General features: G+C 36.9%; 1 protein-coding gene across 3 annotated transcripts in view; it reads right to left on the bottom strand.

Annotated features, from left to right (window-relative positions):
* The window catches only part of LOC101171975 (TBC domain-containing protein kinase-like protein), a 44146-nt gene that overhangs the window by 9204 nt on the left and 15910 nt on the right, over positions 1-19032 (bottom strand). For all 3 annotated transcript variants that reach the window (XM_078943666.1, XM_023957389.2, XM_023957386.2), the window contains exons 23-25: positions 9055-9227; positions 1694-1857; positions 545-704 (exon numbers count right to left, since the gene is read on the bottom strand). In XM_078943666.1, the coding sequence (XP_078799792.1) occupies positions 545-704; positions 1694-1857; positions 9055-9227 (497 nt within the window). The remainder of the gene's footprint in view (positions 1-544; positions 705-1693; positions 1858-9054; positions 9228-19032) is intronic.

Below are 19032 nucleotides of genomic sequence, written 5' to 3'. Positions count from 1 at the left end.
ATGTGTCATCACAAAAAAATGCACAGGTGACGCGAAATTCAATTATAATTGCTTAATTCCACTTTGTAGAGCTCTAATACCCAACAGTATCCAACATGCAGAATAGCATGTCCTTACCATTAGACCATAAAGACAGAATGCACATAAAAAAAAGGATTCCCCGTCCCTCATTTTCAGATCTTTATTATTAGATTGCAAATGACCTTGAGTGCCCACTACTTTTCCTGTACAGATATGAAATGTGAGATTTGCGATTAAACATGAAATCCTTTTTCAAATCTGTGTCTGCATTCCTTCTTTGCTCATTTTCTGAAAATTAAGAAAACACCTCAAAATCCTTTATCTTTTGTTGCCTCAAGCAAAGAGATTGTTATTAGGCTAAATCTTAAAGCGTTGAATTAATCATGCAGTTTTTCTGTAAGACATTCCTGAGTAAAACAGAAAGGTCTCAGGAATTTTCAGAACTTAAATTAGCCGTAAATTCGCCATTTAATTCCAGCTTCATGTCTTTTTAATCTGATGTGCTGCGTGTGGGCGTACTCACTATGATGGCGCTCTTCACAGCATGGCTGATGACGACGATGACGCTCCCTTTGTAGGTGTGCAGGGCTCCTGTAGCCGGACACTGCACCAGCTCCCCGTCAGGGTTGAACACAGAGCTGAAGGGAACGTTGATGCTGCCAGAAACATGACCTCTGCTAAAGCTGAGGTCATTTGGGTTAAGGACCAAAGATTTTGATGAATAATGTGGCACAACAAACAGAAAAAATTATCCCTGTTCTTTTGCTTGGTTTGACTGTGCTTAGTTTGACTAAAAGGTAAATAACCTTTTCCAAATGAATCTCATCCAATGGAGGCCATTGATCAGAATTAACAGTGGCCATTGAGATTAGAAAGAAATTAAGAACACAGATCTCTTAAAAAGAAAATGTGTTTACTTACAAACATATACAACACAGACACCCACCACAGATCTTAGTGAAAAGTAGCTTCAAAATCCTGTGGACGTGGTCAAAACCCCTTCATGTCCCCATGGGAAGATTTGCTGAATAGGCCCAGTTCCCATTAATTTTAAAAATGCTTATCCAATAACTGCTCAAATAAAAACAGTTTACTTTTTTTCAGTAAAATACAGAAAAAGTATCATTATTAAACATTCATTAAAGTATAATTGCATACTGCAATCTGAAGTAGGCCTATAAAGGTGAGAAAAAAAAAAAACCAGTATGATGGATCATAAACCTAACAACATTTAAATTTTATTTAGGAGCCTTAGAGGGACTTTGGTGAGTGCAACAATAACAAACTTCCTTTTATGAAATGGGAACACCTTGCATTTTTTATGTTAGGAATAATGCACAACTAGTTTGGCCTTTATCCGTGGTTTTCAATGGAGCATTTGACCTGCTAAACAAATTCATCAATTTTCCCCCTTTGTTTTAGCAACTTCTTCCGACTGTGTTCACTCTTTATCTCATGAAGAAAAGAGAAATGGAAAAATAAAGCCCAAAACCCCTCACTAAGATCTATACCTAACTCAGCATGAGCGCTGGTGTTTACATCCCCTAGGTTATGTCTTCACTCATCAAAAAGGCATAGCATTCTTTTTCTTTTTTGATTTTCAATAAAAGTTCCAAACGGTAAACAGCCAATGGGTATGTATCAAAATTTTAAAGTACACAGCGAAGGATACTCTTCTGAACTCCGAATATCGACAGCGACAATCTTGGGCTTGCCAGATTTGTTTCTTTTGGGGAGCCCGGCCTGAGATAATTCACAGAGGTCAATCAGATCCTCAGCTGAGATCCTGGGAGACGCCTCTGCTTTCAGGTCACACAGTGCCAGGGGCTCCCGGGACTGCAAAAGAGAATGACAGTCACTGCAAATGGAATTTCAAAACTCATCTGGATGGAGGCTTTTGCCCAAAGATGCATTTACAAATGTTCTTAAAGGAACCTTTCACAAAGTAAGGATTTTTGGATTCTGCCGTTGAAAGAGAAAAAAAAAGAAACTTAGATTTAAATTTTTGGCTATAAGAAAATTTATTATATTGCATCACTGATCAGGTTAAATAACTCAAATGTGCATACTGGGACAATTCGTTTTAATCTAAATGGGTAAACAACTCCTTTGTAGTCAGTTTGCACCTGAACTGCCAAATGTGGATCTTCCAGCAGGCAAAGCTGTAGGAGACATTTTTATTGGAAAATGACAAAACTGAACAAACCAACAAAGTTTTACGGTAGTTTAAAAATTATTCATCCAATAGGGCTGGCTGAGCACGGTCAGCTGCACGACAAATAAGTCTAATGACCCTTGGCCGACTCTGCGGTTGGCAGTGGATCTACATTTCGTAGCGGAAGCAGATGAATAGAGAAATACTGTAATTTCCGGATTAAAAGCAATCGTTAAAAGCAGTGTAAAAAAATCCACCATCACCAACGGGTTTGTGATCAAATAAATAGGCTTTAATGTAGACAAGGAGACTATACAAATTATGATTGCATTTGCTTCTCCCTCTCTGAGATTGACTGGAGTCCTACTGTGTATGGAGCAGGGTCAGCTCAACGTCCCAGCTGGGTTGTTTCAATGTGGGCTCATGTGGCTAATGGACAGTTGCGGCTCATGTATGTATAATTTGGCATTCAAATTCAAATTCAACTTTATTTATATAGCGCTTTTCATGCTACATAGCATCTCAAAGTGCTTCCCAGAGAAAGAATTAAAAAAACAAGATGAAATATAATATAATATTTAAAATAATAAACATAGTAAAAAGAAAGGAACAATAATAAAAATAAATGCAAATAATAATAAAATAAATGAATTAATAAAACACACAAAAACCCAACACATACACACCCAACACATATACCCTTTAAAAATGTAATGGGTGCGGCTTGTAATCAGGTGTGCTCTATAGCCCGGAATTTAAGGTAAACAAACTGCTTTGGGTCGTTATAAATGACATCAGACTTTCTCTTTACACTTTCATCTTCCAACAAGGTGACCCATTCAATGACAGGGTGTTTCAGCCGACAGATACAAACTTCCTAGGTTCCCTGAGTCTTTAGACCATTCAAGAAAACACAAACCCAAAACATTGTTTTTGTATTCTGTGTTTTTCTATTACATTTTCTTTTCCACATTAGAATTTTGTTTTTTTAAGCTTAATTCATTAGGTTTCCTTTACATTTAATGACATCTTTCACTAGTTTTGGAAAAGGTGTCTATAAATGATACATATTTTGGTTTTACACAGAGTACTACTAAGGGGATGTCTGTTTATATTCAGTGAAAGCAGCTGAATGTAGCAGTACAGTTTGATTCAAGTATATTTGGATGAGTTGAAGTTCTTTGGTGAGTTTGATTTATTAGAAGTAAGAGCAGCAACAGAAAAAAAAGAAGTTAAAGTAATACAAATGAGCTACTTTGTCATTTACTGAGCAGGTATAATGTACTGGCATGAAAAGAGTTGCTGTTATCCAAAAAAGCAAAAGTGAATGCCAAAAGACAGCGCTTTTACTCTGCTCTGCATTTATAGTTTAAAAGCTGTATCAGAGCTACGTAATAAGACATAAAACGGCACAGCGCTCCAGAGTACAAAACCATCCAAAAATTAAATTAAAATGGACAGACCCAAGGAAATGTATGGCTGCCTTCAAGGGTCACGCCAATGCAGACAGCTGGGAGCATCAACATGTTCCTGAACATCCAATTAAAACTTTCAAACCGTGAGATATCTTGGACCCATTTTCAAAACTATAACCTAAATCTCCTCAAGCGAGCCAAAAACAAAATCTCTGATGAGTCATCAAAAACTCCTCCAAGCACAATTTCAGACTGACTGAGAAGCGTTTTAGACCAACCGTCAAAGACTGTAAACTACGGAGCCCGTGACCAGACATGAGTCAAAAACAATTCGTTCCCATGAAATAATAATTCACCTGATAAGTTATTCATAAACATGGATGTGAGCAACACTTGGATTTACAGCATATACACCTTCATATTTCTGCCTGTGTACATCTCATTAGACCGGTGCTGGGCAGCAGAGCTAGGTCCGGCACCGGAGTCCCGCAGCTGGTTTGCTTGCTATGCCGGCATCCAGGCAGCTGGCTGTCTGGCAGCCAGCTTGGGCATCCTAAATCTTATGACATTTTTTTTTTTTCATTTTCATCGAGAATACAATAAATAGATCCCCTAGTTTGATTCTTGTTTTTATTTGTCCCCTCTTGAATTAATGTGGGTCACAGAGACATGGATGTAGTGGCGGAAAGCGGCTTTTGCAGCAGGACGGAGTGGGTACCAGGAGAGACTGTGAACGGGCCCAGACATGGAGACTTGATTACCGATGCTTTTGTTGAACTTTTAAAATAAATAAATATGATCTCTAAACATTCACCATGTCTTCCATGCTTTGTAATGAGATACACACAGACGGAAATATGAAGGGATATGTTGTAACTCCAAGTATTGCTCACATCCGTGTTTATGAATGACTTTTCACATGAATTATTATTTAGTGGGAACAAATTATTATTTGATGGGAGTTCATTTCGTTCCCACAAAATAATATTTCATTGGAATAAATTATTATTTTTTTTACCTATGTCAGGTCACGGGCTCCGCAGTAACCTAAATCTACTCAAGCGGGGCAAAAACGAAACCTACTATGAGTCATCAAAAAATCTTTCAAGCTAAATTCCAGTCTGATCCATAACGAAACCAGCTTGACTGAAGGCACGTGAGCCGTCTTGGAGTAACCAACAAAAACCTTAACCTAAATCTCCTCAAGCGAGACAAAAATAAAACCTCTGATGAGTCATCAAAAAACTCCTCCAAGCACAATTTCAGTCTGATCCATAACGAAACCATCTTGACTGAGGGTAACTAGCAGGTTTTAGGAGTTAATAAATGCACCTCTACGACTTACACCTCAGACCAGAACCATGAGTGCATGCAAAAACAAACCATTCCATAAAACGATGGACGGATCATTTTCTGTCAATTAATCATTAGGGGATCAAATTCTGTGTTCCCTCCCTGTAAACAAAGTCAAGAAAAAGCAACAGCTTTTGTTTGTGAGGTCATTCTTTATTGTAACCATGTTTTCTTTTGGAAATAAATCATATCCTAAAGTCAATGATGGAATTAGCCGTTTGGATTTGGCAGATAAGATCCAGCAAATGTATCAACCTACATCTTAAGGTCTGCGGCTTATCCCTACTAGCTTCACAAAAACACATGCACACACATATTTAGAATTGCTCTTTTTTTGCATCAAAAAAAAAAAAGAAAAAAGAAAAAAACTCCCACTATGCACATGTACCATTTATTAACAATAGTGTTGTACAGCACTGATAAAACTCCATGAAAGTGTCAATGGGTTTCTTCAATTGTCTCCACACATTTACCCATGAAGGCTGTACTAAAAAAAACAAAAATAAATCAAAGTCTGTGAAAATGACAATGACAAAAACACATCAGCACATTCTTTCACGGTTAGAGACGAAGTGGAGGAGCAAAAACCGGGTCAGAATCATGGTAAAAACTGCTGACAGCAACAACAAAAAAACGTTCTAAAACTTGTACACAGAAACACACCAGCTTCTCACAGAGGAGGGTTCTTTATACTAGGAAACGTCCTGCATGCCTTCTTGCTTTAATTTTTGCTGCACAGCACTTCCCGGTATTACATTAAAGATTTAAAGACCAGAAAAGGAGGCACTTGTAATGAAATAGCTTTTTTTTTCCTTTTGCTGACAAAGTGTAAAAATTTGAGTGTAGGCATGCACTTTCACCGTTAAATTACGATGGTTAAAATATGAAATGTTGCAGTATAGCTGCTTTTCCTTTAAACAAGGTATGCTGCCTCATATTTTATAAAGTATTTTAAAAAGATGAGGACCCTTAATGTTACAATTTATGAAATACAAAAGAATCTTTGCTAAATCGATTACACACCCTTAGGATGACTAGCTGACTCTACAGATTTATGAGAATTTGAAAATATTTTTCTTATATTGTTAAAAATAAGATATTGTGAAAGTATTATTTTTGAATCCCTATCTGATAATTGGAGAATGTCAGAAGTCAGAACTCTGTCTCCCCCTCTGTTCATCAGCGGGAACTGTCTCCACAGTTCTAGCTACACTTTCTGGATGCCGCACACATGACTCATTTTACTCAATCAACTATAGCAGACTTAATTAAGCACTGCACTGAGCTGAGCTCAATGCAAAGTATTGTTTGTGCCACTCTGCCTTCATTACCGAGTGTTATTTCTGGATCTAATCTTCCGTCTTCGTTTGCCTGCCCCGACCCCCGCCTAGATTTTGACCATTCTGTCTCTCTGATGCACGGGAGGATAGCTCCAGTATTGCTCAGCATTTTTGTTGTACTGGTATAGTTAGGTTGGGTTTGTGAGGGACTTTAAGCTAATGGGCGAGCATGTAAACAGAGAGCTCTGTTATGGGTGACAGGAAGTGGAGGCGGGGTTGCTATGCGCCCACAACTCGTGGCGAATTTATAAATACTACTCTGCAGAAACTATGTCCTAGAAAACGACACAGGCTTTCACTGGGAATGCTTTAAAAATGGATCAAAAGATGATCGGAGTGGGACTTTAAGAATGGACCACAATGACAGTTTGTTTATTTTTTGCTCAAATAAAATAAATGGGAGGATTTCATTTTCCAGTATTGTTTACATTCTCCAGCAGCAGACTGCTGAGGAAAGCCCAGAGGTCTGCTGCCTGCGTGAAGGGAAGATGAACAAAAACAAACAGCACAAGCATCCAAACTCTGTTTTTAAGTCATAAGATCTTAAAGAGCATTTAGGATTTGGCACTATGAATAGTTGTTTAAAATTTCTGTCTTTTTTCAGTCAAATTCCAATATAAAATGCAATTTTTTTTTTGTCTCATCATTTTGACTTTACCTTTCCTACTCTTTTTTTGTTACTAAAACAGCAAGAATGACAGTGTAATACTCTGCGCTACACTATATATATTTTTTTCTAAATAGGTAGTTTGCACCAACTGTGGACGCCCGCCATGGATCAGTGCCACCACCCATACAAATGAGCCTCAGCTGAAAGAAAAAGATTACAGCAATCACACGGCAGACGGGGCTGCCAAAAGTGTCTGATCTTTTTCGACACGATGCATTCAGGTGTGAAAGGGGAACTGGACAGCACCGTCAAAGCGTAAAAGGCATCTTTGACGAAAACACACAAAAAAAACTTAAAACGAAGCTTAAACGTTAATTGTAAATTGGTGTGTAGGATTTGAACAAGCATTTCAGCTAAATTAAATTTTATCATATAAGCATTATACTGTACATTCTAAAATAACTATCGGTAACAGAAATAACTATGATGAAAAAAAAACATTAAAAATATACCCACACTTCAAACAAAATGATTAAGCCAAGTCAGACAAATGACCGAATTTTAATATTGAACCTATGAAAAAATATACATTACTTTGTCATTACATTGTTTGGTCGTGTTTTGGTGCTGTGGGTATTGTTTCACTTTATCTATTTTACAAATCAAATTGTGCTGCAAATAATTCACTTTTTTTATTTATGTAATCTAGTTATTGTTCATTTTAAAAGAGAATTGATTTTTTCCAACCCAGTGCATTTGATGGTTTCATGTTGTTTGCCAAATAAATGAAGAGTTGACCTACCTAACAGCAGAAGAGTGGAATTTGTTTGCACTTATTATATCTCAGAGGGTTTATAGATTGACACAATCCTGGTTAAAATTAAGTTATGGCTGTTTTGACTTCAAACTGGAGCGTTTGCTTTCAAAAAAAAAAAGTACACGAATATCATGACCCATAACATAATTTATTTGGTTTCTGAAATAGGGTTAAATATTTTAAAAAATTGTCTCATTGATTAAATCTTTTTCTTTTAATTTCAAACTGTATTTCAAATGGTTTTCTGACTGAATTTGTAGATTGGAATGCAGATATTTGCCTCTTTCTTTGCTTCTAAAGGCCGTGTCACACAGCCACTATGTACATTTTGAGCATATTGCACAATTTTATGTGGAAAATGTGAGAAAAATTGTGGTATTTTTGCAAAATTTTCATAGATGTGACACAAATGAACCACAAAAGAAGTATGAACAAACCAGGCAAAGAACACATAAATCAATGTAGAACATGAACCGTGCGTGACTATTGCGCCGTTTCAATGCTATTCATTAGTAATTAGTGCGTCAATTACGTAATTTTAACGTGATTTCGATGTATATGTGATCGAAACATTCCACATCGGTGGTACGTGGGTGAAAAGTCCGTTAGACATAGGTTGACATACGTGGAACAGTCGACATGCATGCATCTCACAAAAATCACGTACAATTGTATATGATTTTTGTAATACAGTAATTGTGTATAAACGACATGAAATACACATAAACTGTTATTCTCAACTGACAAAAAATTTTGAACGGCTCAAAACTGAATTCACGTAAAGATCCTGAGGCCGAAACCCTCAACAGACCATGTGCAAAATGTACACAGTGGCTGTGTGACATGGCCTTAAGATTTGCATTAGAAAGAAAAAAATTGTCAGATTACTCGCAAGTTAGCATGAAAGTAAGATGTGTGAAATCTGTCAAGCTTCAGTTTACTTCCCGCACGCCCATTTTCACTTTTATTTTCTCTTGTCAGTTCTATAAATCTTTGGCTGTTGTGAAAAAAAAAGTGAATTTTCACTTTCAGCTTTTAATGTCACAGTAAAAAGAAAAGCTCATCACCTGCTTTGTGTGGAAGCACAACCATAGAAACTGTTTTCTTGAATCCTTACATGAACACACACTAACACACACACATAAACACACACACACAGCAAAGCTTAGAAAGGAAACAATATTTCAAACGAAGTGAAAGGTGGATTCCATGAAAAGTCCATGTGACCATGTAATTCTTAGCGCACACCAACACAAACAAAAGTCTTCATTCATGTGGAAAACATTAAATGAAAATGTTACTTAAATATTAACTATATCTGTTAGTGTGGAAATATAACTTACCAAGTCTGTTTTCGGCATGTCCTGATAGTCAGAGGAGAAGTATGACGCAGGTTTCCCAAATCCGTTATCCCCGGTGGGTTTTGGTAACTGGGCATGTTGTCGGTACGTAGCGCTCCTCGGAGTCCAGCGGAAGAGGATGACGGATTCACGTACGCAGCGCTCAATGTCAATTTCTGTGCAACAAAACAAACAAACAAAAAAGATAAATGCTAGAGATGAACATGCTGATGGCTCTTCTTTGTTGTGAAGGCATTATGAGCTCGGCAAACAATAACCCTGCCTTGTGTGAGTCACACTGCAAAAAAATAATAATTTTGTTGTGCGACTTCCTGAATCACCTGCCTTCGCCAACGAGTGGCAGGGATAGGCTCCGGCAGCCCCGTGACCCCAAAAGGGACAAAAGGGGTTTAGAAGATGAATGAACGAATGACTTCCTGAATCAATCAGTGTTTTTACATACAGTTATTCAATAGTTAAAGAAAGTTCACCAAAGTATTTCTAAACTTTGCAGGACTGAACATAAAGAAACAAAAAATACCATTTTCCTCCTTTGACATGTTAACTAAAAGTTGAGACACGGTGTACATGCATGTGTACATGTGGGAGATTAAAACACAGGAGTAAAAGATTGACTTTAACATTTTGGTAGCTTTAGTAGTCATTCATCAGCACCAGTGGGCCTCTGTGGCAGTTTTCTTTCTTTTTTGAGGATTTTATATTATTTGATAAATCATTGGAAATTAAAGTTGTTGATTTTTTTGTCTTCCCAGTAAATGAATGCAGCAGCATGAATTTACTGTTCACTTACTTCACTGACAATATAGATCAGTAGAACTGCAGAATAACCAAAGATTTAAGTAAATTAGGAAATCTCTGGCTATTCTTTCTCACAGACAGGATCTCCCTGTTGTGACCAGTGAACAAGCCAGGCTAATTCGCTCCTTGGTTATCACCTGCATTGGACCAGGACTCAAGTGAAGTAAGATGTATTGTGGCCCCTGCTACCCCCCACCCCACCACCGTGTCAAGGTTAGGGGGTTGTCTGCTCTCCTGGGCTAGAACCTGACAAACTCAGTTACAAGGTCCATTCTGGTGAAAAACACAGAAGCTCATGCATTCCTCACTGAATGGATTGTAGCAGTTCAGGGAAACACATTTTCCCTCCCCTGGGCCATGAATGCTGCATGCAATCACTCTTTCTCCTAAAAAAATAAATAAAAAGGCCAGAAACGCAGAAAAGGAGATTGATGGCGGCCTTAACAAGCTCTGGGCTCAGCTGGCCATTCCAAAGTCGCCAAATTTTCAAGTACCAATTTATTAATATCATTATTATTATGTAGAGCTTACCACAAATAGAAAATAACAGGATTAGTTATGTTCAGCACATGGGGTTTAGTGGAATTATGAGCATGAGGTATTTCGATGAATTAAACACAACGGGGATATTAATACTATCAGGAACAGTCTGATAAATGACATGCAATGTGACTGGGTTGCTAAGAAATGGTACAAAGGCCATCCTCTGAGACTACCATGCCGCCAATATTTGCATCCATGCATCATTCTTCCCCCCCACCAGTCAACCTCAAGTGATCTGTAACATTAAATGGTAAAGAAAATATTTATAATATTCTAAATATATATATATTTTTTTTCTTCATCATTTTTTTTCATAATTCGAAAGACATGAGGTCTACAAATAATAATGACTTATGAAACGAGCATCGCTGTACTTGCTGTCTTTGAACTTCAAAAGACTTTAAAATCACAAAGATTCTACTTTATCTTGCTTAGATCATACATGCTTCGCATTTGAGGCCAACTGACTGGGCCACACATGATCCACAGATGCACCAGGAATGTTAACCGTTAGCAGCAGTAACAAAGAAAAAAAACTAAAATTACATTTAGTGCAGAGGCACAACATCCATCATCCTTTACCTTCCAAAGGCCTTAACAGATTGTTCTTATGTTTAAATTAATCTTTTCATCTGAAGCATTTCAATAAAGTAAATCAAATGTATCTCAACAATAGTAATACTTTTTGTTTGAAACGAGTGACAGTTTTGTCATTTTAGAACAGCGTCCAATGAATGAAATAGCAACTTAGGAGAAAGCGAAAAATGTAAGCATAGAGATTTAGATGAACTAATCCAATTTAAACCATCTAGACAAAGACTGAAGCACTATACCAAATTCTATTCATTATACTTTAATTTATGTTTTAGAAAATCAGCCATTTATAAATTTGTGCAGCTTCTGTCTTATGGATGCTGACTCAATCTTTTTTCCAGTTTTGAAATGAACAAATCTGTATAAAAGCTGCACACTTTCTTGAAACTGAGCCTAAATTAAGGCTGCTTTAATGAAGCCCTTTTCATTACTTTATCTGCATGCTTTCTAATTTTTCTTTAAAGCCTTTATAACTCTAACATATTTAAAAAAAAAACTTTTTTAGGTGATTTGTTTGGGACAGTAGGCATTTAGTTAACCACCTTTATATGCATGCTTAAAGACCCACTCAGATCATCTTTTGAGCCATTTTGAAAGTGTTCCCAGTGGTCTTTTATTTATGATGTTTTTGTTTGAAGCCAAAAATCAGGAGTCATTTTCTAAGACAGTTTTTATTTTCCACGTCACAAAAACGCGCTTTCTCAAACTGTTTTTTTTCCTTGCTCCTGATTCACAACATTCAATAAAGAAAAACACAGAAATGCCATTTTGAGCCTATTTTTCTCTATATTTGTCCTCCATCATTAGAAAATTCTTCACATGTTAAAAACACCAAAACAAGATTTTCATTGGATGGGTGGGTCCTTATAAGTGTTGTATTTGCTAAGTCCCTCAACCTAAACATCTATAAGTGCGTCCATCAGCCCTGTGCTCACACTTTCTCATTGGATCACATGCTAATGTACCATGAAGGCAAAAGCTTCTACACCATCAGTAAACACATGGTTGCTGTCAGCCAGAGAGCCCATCAAGTCCACTGCAAATCAATGAAGTCTCCCAGCATGAGGGAATTATCCAGGTTATTCAGGCTTAAAGCACAAGTCTAAGCAAATAGGTAACTTGTTTAAATTAATGCAGTCTCTTTCACGTTTCCCTCCTATCTTAAATCCTGGTTCTTTTTCTTTGGAAAGCTAATTCTAACACAGGAAAAAGCTCACATTTGTGCATTTGATAACGAGCATGTGGAGTGATTTACGTCCACGTCATAGAGAATGTTTATATCCAAAGTTACAACGATAATAATCATTAGGAGTGGACGACCGCTGGCTTTTATGGTTCTATGTAGCTGCTGTCCTTGTTCGAGCAAAAATACAAAACAATTTGTTTGCAGTCTGATTTATGTCCAACTAGGCAACAAAGGCTCAAATTATTGCTCCTTTTTCAACTAAGGTTACCCTAAAGGATGAATTTAAGTTTCTCTTAATTTTTTTATGCGATATGGACATTTGAACACATTTTACACCTTCTTATCTTCTTAGAATATTGCGGAAGACAGACTTGCAGGTGTTGGAGGAATAGACTTGTCAGTGAGAGTTATTGTAACCGTCTCCCTCTGATCTAAAGTGTGAGGGAAAGAAGAGTGCGTCTAAATCATTAAAGAGTCACTCTGAAGCAATAAAATCTCTACTGCTAGTGTTTTTTGGTCCAATAATGGCAGTTGCTGTTGGTATAAAAAAAGAGTGAAGCTTCTATTTTATGTCTAAACTGCAAAGAATATTACATTTAGAAAGATGTGTGATCTCACATTGGGTCAAATTGCTCTAAACTGGATTGGTATTATAGTAAAAAGAAAAAAGAAAAAAAAACATCCGGCTATGGGTGATTGTGAAGACCAAACATTGTGGTTCAACAATTTAGACCTCTGATATTTACAACTAAGGTCACACTGACATAATGGGGGATTGAAGAAGTCGCTGTAGACGGTCAAATTGCTTCCTGTCACCCCACATTTTGCAGGAACACAATGTTTAAGGAATGTCGTGAAACATCTGATTACATTAATTTAGCTCATAAGAGAGTTAAAATTCTATTTTTTTTTTTTACTTCATGTCAACAGTGTTCCAAAAACCACAATTAGGTGAAACATAGGAAAGTTTGAAGGTCTGTTTGGTCCACCTAACTGCTAATAAAAAACAAAAACAAAACATGCACCCTTAAACTGTGCAAGTTCTAGCTCACACAGTTATCATGAACAGGAAATAAAGCAATGTGCCTCGAAAAGATCCTTGAATCTTGACTGTAATTATTGCTTTGTGTAAAAACAGATTTTTTTGGCATTAGAGCCAATGGGAAATGACTCCCTACTCCCCACAGTGGTCATTTAACCCTTGTGCTATCCTAGGCACTTTAACATTGGGAGTTGGGTCATCTAGACCCACTAGACAGTGCTCTGAACCTTTTTTCTTTAATGATTTGTGATCTTCACTGGTGTCCATGGATTACATGAAATCTTTCCACCTTTATTCACCTTTGTCATGGTAGGGAGAACACGTCAATGTGAGGGTGGGGTCATCTAAGATAGCACAATGGTTAAGAAACTGCTTTTTATTAAATCGGGTATGTACGTAACGCAAGGTAGGGGCTTGATAACTCCATAGATTTCTCTCACACCATACATTTCATGTCATACATTTGAAAAAGCACTTTATAGTTTCATTATAATACAAATGAAAAGGCTGCTGCAGACATGGAAAAGCTTCAAGTTGCCTTTAAACCTACTAATTTGTGTAATTGCAGTGCTTAACAAGCTATTTCACCTTTTTTTTTAACCTTGCTTAATTCAAATTCATCAAAGAAATGTATGTTTGCATATTCAGTCATTTTGAAAGAAACAAAATCAACTATATACATCAGGGCGGCCATAGTGCAGAGGTAGAGTGGTCAACCTGTAATTGGATGATCCAGATGAGGTCCCCGCGCTGCACGCCCATGTGTCAAAGTGTCCTTGAGCAAGACGCTGAACCCCACGTTGCTCCTTGTGGTTATAGGTTGGCGCTAGTATTTGGCATCAGTGTGTGAATGTGTGTGTGCATGGATGAAAGGGACTGTAAAGTGCTTTGGGCCTTCAAAGAAGGTAATAAAGCTCCATATAAGTGAAGACCATTTACCATTGTGTAACTTAAGTATATAACGTGTAGATTTAAGGAAATGTAAATGATTTCCTAAACAGAGCCGTGCAGAGAGACACACCCTAGAACTTTGCTCAACAAAAGAAGGTGTTGTGAGGAAGCCAGTGACAGTTTTCTTCTTGCTGTGCAATATTTTTCCTGAGTAAGATTAACTAACCCAGTGTTTCCTTATTTCACGTAAACCACACGCCACACAAGACAGCAATTGTTTGTCTTCTTGTGTAATCTCCAGGCTGCAGTGGAGAGCATTTTTCTGTCTCCACAAACAGCTTCTGCAATCGCAAACATGTGTACATGCGGGGGCTGCACACAAAAACAAATGAATGTCACGGCGAGCTCAGCTGTACGGGGACATAAATTCTGCACACCTGATGGCAGAAAAGAGCAGGTGCAGGCCACAAATCACAGGATATCTGCCATAACTCGCAGTGTGCATGTGCTCTTCATTCCCCCCCCGCAGTCATGAATGTGGTACGAAATAGCCCACTTTGACCTTCAAAAGCATCCATCCAACAAAACTGATGAACTTTTAAATGCCAAACTACTTTTTATCATGAGTTATACATGTGTTGTTTTGCATCACATCTCATTTATATATTTTTTTGTTAATTTTTAACCATTTTTAAAGGTAAGTGTAACTTTTTCTTTGCAGAATATAAGCCCTTACATTCATATGAGAATGTCCCATTAGTGATGCTGAAAGTTACCAAATTTATGTGTATTTTTTTCCAATTTCATCAATGTTACTCTACTCCCTTCAACTTGTGATAGTTATCTAAATAGAGAGTTTTAGTGTGTCTAATTTAGATGAGTAAAAAAATAATTTAAATCACTTTTTAAATAAATACACTTTAAAAAGTTTTTTTGCTGCACAATACTTTTGGTTTTGCTCTTATAAATTTATTTATGATGAAAAAACGTTATTTTAGAGATGCACACAAAGAATGAGGCAATAAATTAAAAAAATAAGCAATACCTGGATAAATCGGTTATTATTAGCATTGAACAGTTTAAAGATTGCTGTCCATCAGCCTCGACAGCTTTGGCGATAACAACCATCCTCTTCAATAAACTCACAGCGTGTCAGTGATGTAGAGGTTACATGAAATCCCAGAAACTTTCTTTTGCTTGTAAAGCAGCTGGGATGCAAGGCTATGAAAAACAGAAATTAACACATGCACAAAAATTTTATTACCTAAAAAAAAAAAAAGTGAAATACAGTGATCCCTTGCTATAACGCGGTTTACTTTTCACGGTTTCGCTACTTCACGGATTTGCATCGTGCATTGTTCTAAATTCTGATTGGCTAAAAAGTCACTCCGCTTCTTCTCTACCTGTGCATCAATAACGTAGCAGTTTAATATGTACACGTACGTAAAACAACTAGCCAAATTTACAACACGTACGTGCAAATCATCTTGCAATTTTGAGTTTCTCTAAAACCCATAGAAAAAAGAGCGACAACAACTGTATATCACTATGATAATGTTCTTCTCCCGAACAAACACAGCTGCACCGCGGGCTTCAAAAGAAGAAAACACTGCAGAGTGGATTCAGGATGCAGCGGCTCAGTCAGAAGAAGCAGTGAAATACACCTGAGTCACTGTTTGTCCGACTGTACTTTGTATTTTTTTCATAATCATTTTAAATTTTCTCCCGTTTAATCCAATACTCGGGTCGCGGTGGGCAGGGCTAATCTCCGCGATTTGAAGCCTTCTGTTTACATCAATGATTCAAATTATTATTTGACAGTATAGTACAGAAGTTATTTGTTGAAAAAAAGTTTCTAAAGTACTTTGATTTGTGAAACAAATGCATGAGCCTGTAAAATGGTTTGTTCTTTCTTTTCAATGTATAATAGAGTATTTAATTGTATAATAATTGTAAAAAAAAAGAGGTTTCTACTTCACGGATTTTGCCTATCACGGGTTCTTTTTGGAACGTAACCCCCGCGAAAAACAAGGGTTTACGGTACTTGATTTTATTCCTTACTATTGAAGATGGACATATTTTGAAAATACTTCATTTTAATTGATGTGATGGTGATTTCTCCACATTATTCTGATTTTCTCAAATCCTATTTTAGTGAGTTTCATGAGCTGGAACCCCAAAGTATGTAAAAAATAGCTAATAAATATTTCAAATCAAATAAACAGTGAGCCCTGAATCTATAGTCTGTAGATGTCTATTTTTTTAATGGAACTATTGAAATGAATACACTTTTCCATGATATTCTATTGTTTTTAATTAATTGTCGGTACATTGGTGAATTTGTACTCTGGGAGATTAATAAATCTCTATTCTATCTGGTTACTGGATGGTGTCAAAAATGTGAAATATATCTGGAATGTATTTTTCTACACAGATAAGCAACAACAAAAAAAGATTTTCATTTTTCGTAACCTAAAAAAATATCAACTAGTATCAGAATTTCATTGATATCTTTTTGTTTTTCTTTCTTGTTTCAAATTATAAAATAGATACGTACAAACTCTGCACTAGAGAACCCTAACCCTTTTTTTCAAATCTCATTTAGTGTAGGAAATGAAAAAAAAAAATCATTCAAAAGTCACACCAGACATCTTTTGTTTTTTGTTTCACTCTTCAGTGATGTGCTGAAAGGAGCGACCTCTCCACAAGACAAGAACTGACAAATGTTGCCTCAAAAATAGAAAAAACGAAAGAAAAGAAAAAGTTTGGCTCTCTGTTACTTTCAACAAACGCAGCTGGGCTAGATGGACATTTAACAGGCTGCGTTTGCAGCTAGTTATGTGCAACTATCTTAAAGTGGGTCTGAACATGGCTAGGAACCTATGTAAACAATTCCTGTTTGAGGTCATAAAGAGGTCTTAATACAGTTTAAGGAAAGTGCCAAAAAATACACAGTCACTTTCCTGGTATTCAGATGCTATAAATGAGGCTAGTAGTGATATACTGAGAGAAAATGGCAGTAGGAGTCGCTCCTGCCAGACAAACCAACTGCTAATCTAAGCCAGCATATTTTCCCTTTATAAGGACAAGATGAACTCCAATTGGCTCCTGTCTAAATCTGATTGACCTGTTGGACTGGGACAGTGAAAAACAGTAAAGTAAAGAACACTAAATTCCAACAGGAGGAAAAGATTATATCAGCATTCCAGTGTTCATTTATGGGCAAGTGATGGTGGTCTGCTGCACTTGAAATCTCACATCATTTTGAATTCTAGTAAAAGAAAGAAAGTTACAAAAGTGAATGTTTTGATTTATTATGCGGGAAATAATAAATAATGTGCACTTTTAATACTGCTCTGAAACTTAGTGTGACAAACACTAACCCTAACCAGCAATTGAATGCATTTTAATGACTATCCATTTAAGTGGTCTAATGAAAAAACTGTAATTTGCTCTCCAAATCATCCTTTATAAGTGCAATATATATATTTCTTATGAATGAATACATTCAGTAATTCATTCATAGCAGTTTGACTAGAGTTATTTCTGCTTTAAAAATAAATCATGATCTATTTTTGATTAGTCAGGAAAGATGTTGACTTAACACAAATCCTTTGCTTTACGTTTGCCTTTATCTATTTTTTTTGGCTACATTTGCACAATTTTTCTTTCATCAGAAATACTATGTTCGTCTTCTTAAGCTTAAAGCCTGCAGCACCCCTATATCTTCTTTCTCTTTCGGCTTTTCCCATCAGGGGTCGCCACAGCGAATCATCCTTTTCCACCTCACTCTATCATGGACATCTTCTACCCTAACATTAGCCAACTTCATGTCCTCTGTTAAGACATCCATATATCTCCTCTTTGGCCGTCCTCTTGCCCTCCTGCCAGGCAGCTCCATCTCCAACATCCTTCTACCAATATATCCACTATCCCTCCTCTGAACATGTCCAAACCATCTCAGTCTGGCTTCTCTGACTTTGTCGCTAACACAGGCAACATGGGCCGTCCCTCTGATGTACTCGTTCCTTATCCTGTCTAACCTGGTCACTCCTAAGGAGAACCTCAACATCTTCATCTCCGCTACCTCCATCTCAGCCTCTTGTCTCTGTCTCACTGCTACCGTCTCTAACCCATAGAGCAGAGCTGGTCTCACAACTGTAGCACCCCTATATATAAGACAAAAAGATTCAGTTCTCTGCAATGAGTTTTCAATATCCTTATGAAAAATGTACATTAAAGCAAAGCAGGGAATCCCACAGCAAGATACAACCTCCACTGTGCCTAAGTAAGTAGATGGACGTCCTGATCGTAAAGAAACTGCCTAATTGGAAAATTAAAAAGTCCTTAAAAAAGACAAGTATTCCTAATTGGAAGTTTTGTGAAAAACAGGGCAATCTTTTTGTAAAATAGATTCTTGTTTCATGGTTTTGCTTTACTTTGTGGCTGGATGCCACAACACCTTGGTTTGAGCTGAATATGGATTCCAGCCTCCTTGAGTGAGCAGGCTTGTCGTGTGCAGCAAATCCATCTGTTTTTTGTTTTTTTTAGTGGCGTCAGGTTACAAGAATGGAGAACACCAGGACAAGAACATTTCTTGAATGTTTTTTTTCTTTTCCCATCTTTCTTCTTAAAGTATGTTTCTGAAATAAATACCATCATCATCATCATCATCATCATCATCATCATCATCATCATCATGATAGTGTTGATGCTCACTTACTGAGTTTATTTTAAAGTCATTAAGGAAAAAGACCGGCTAATGCAGGCTCAAGGCGTCTCATTTCAATTTTTGTTTTGACAGTTAAATATCAACCGTTCAAGTCTCGTGCTTCAAGGACAACAGACGTGTAGTGATGCTACTCACTGGATAATAAAAATATAAATACCGCAAAGCAGACAGCAA

Source organism: Oryzias latipes, assembly GCF_053564925.1.
Source record: "Oryzias latipes strain Hd-rR chromosome 1 unlocalized genomic scaffold, Olatipes_Hd-rR_3.1 chr1_Y".
Taxonomy (NCBI): domain Eukaryota; kingdom Metazoa; phylum Chordata; class Actinopteri; order Beloniformes; family Adrianichthyidae; genus Oryzias; species Oryzias latipes.
This window is presented reverse-complemented; position numbering and strand designations above follow the sequence as displayed.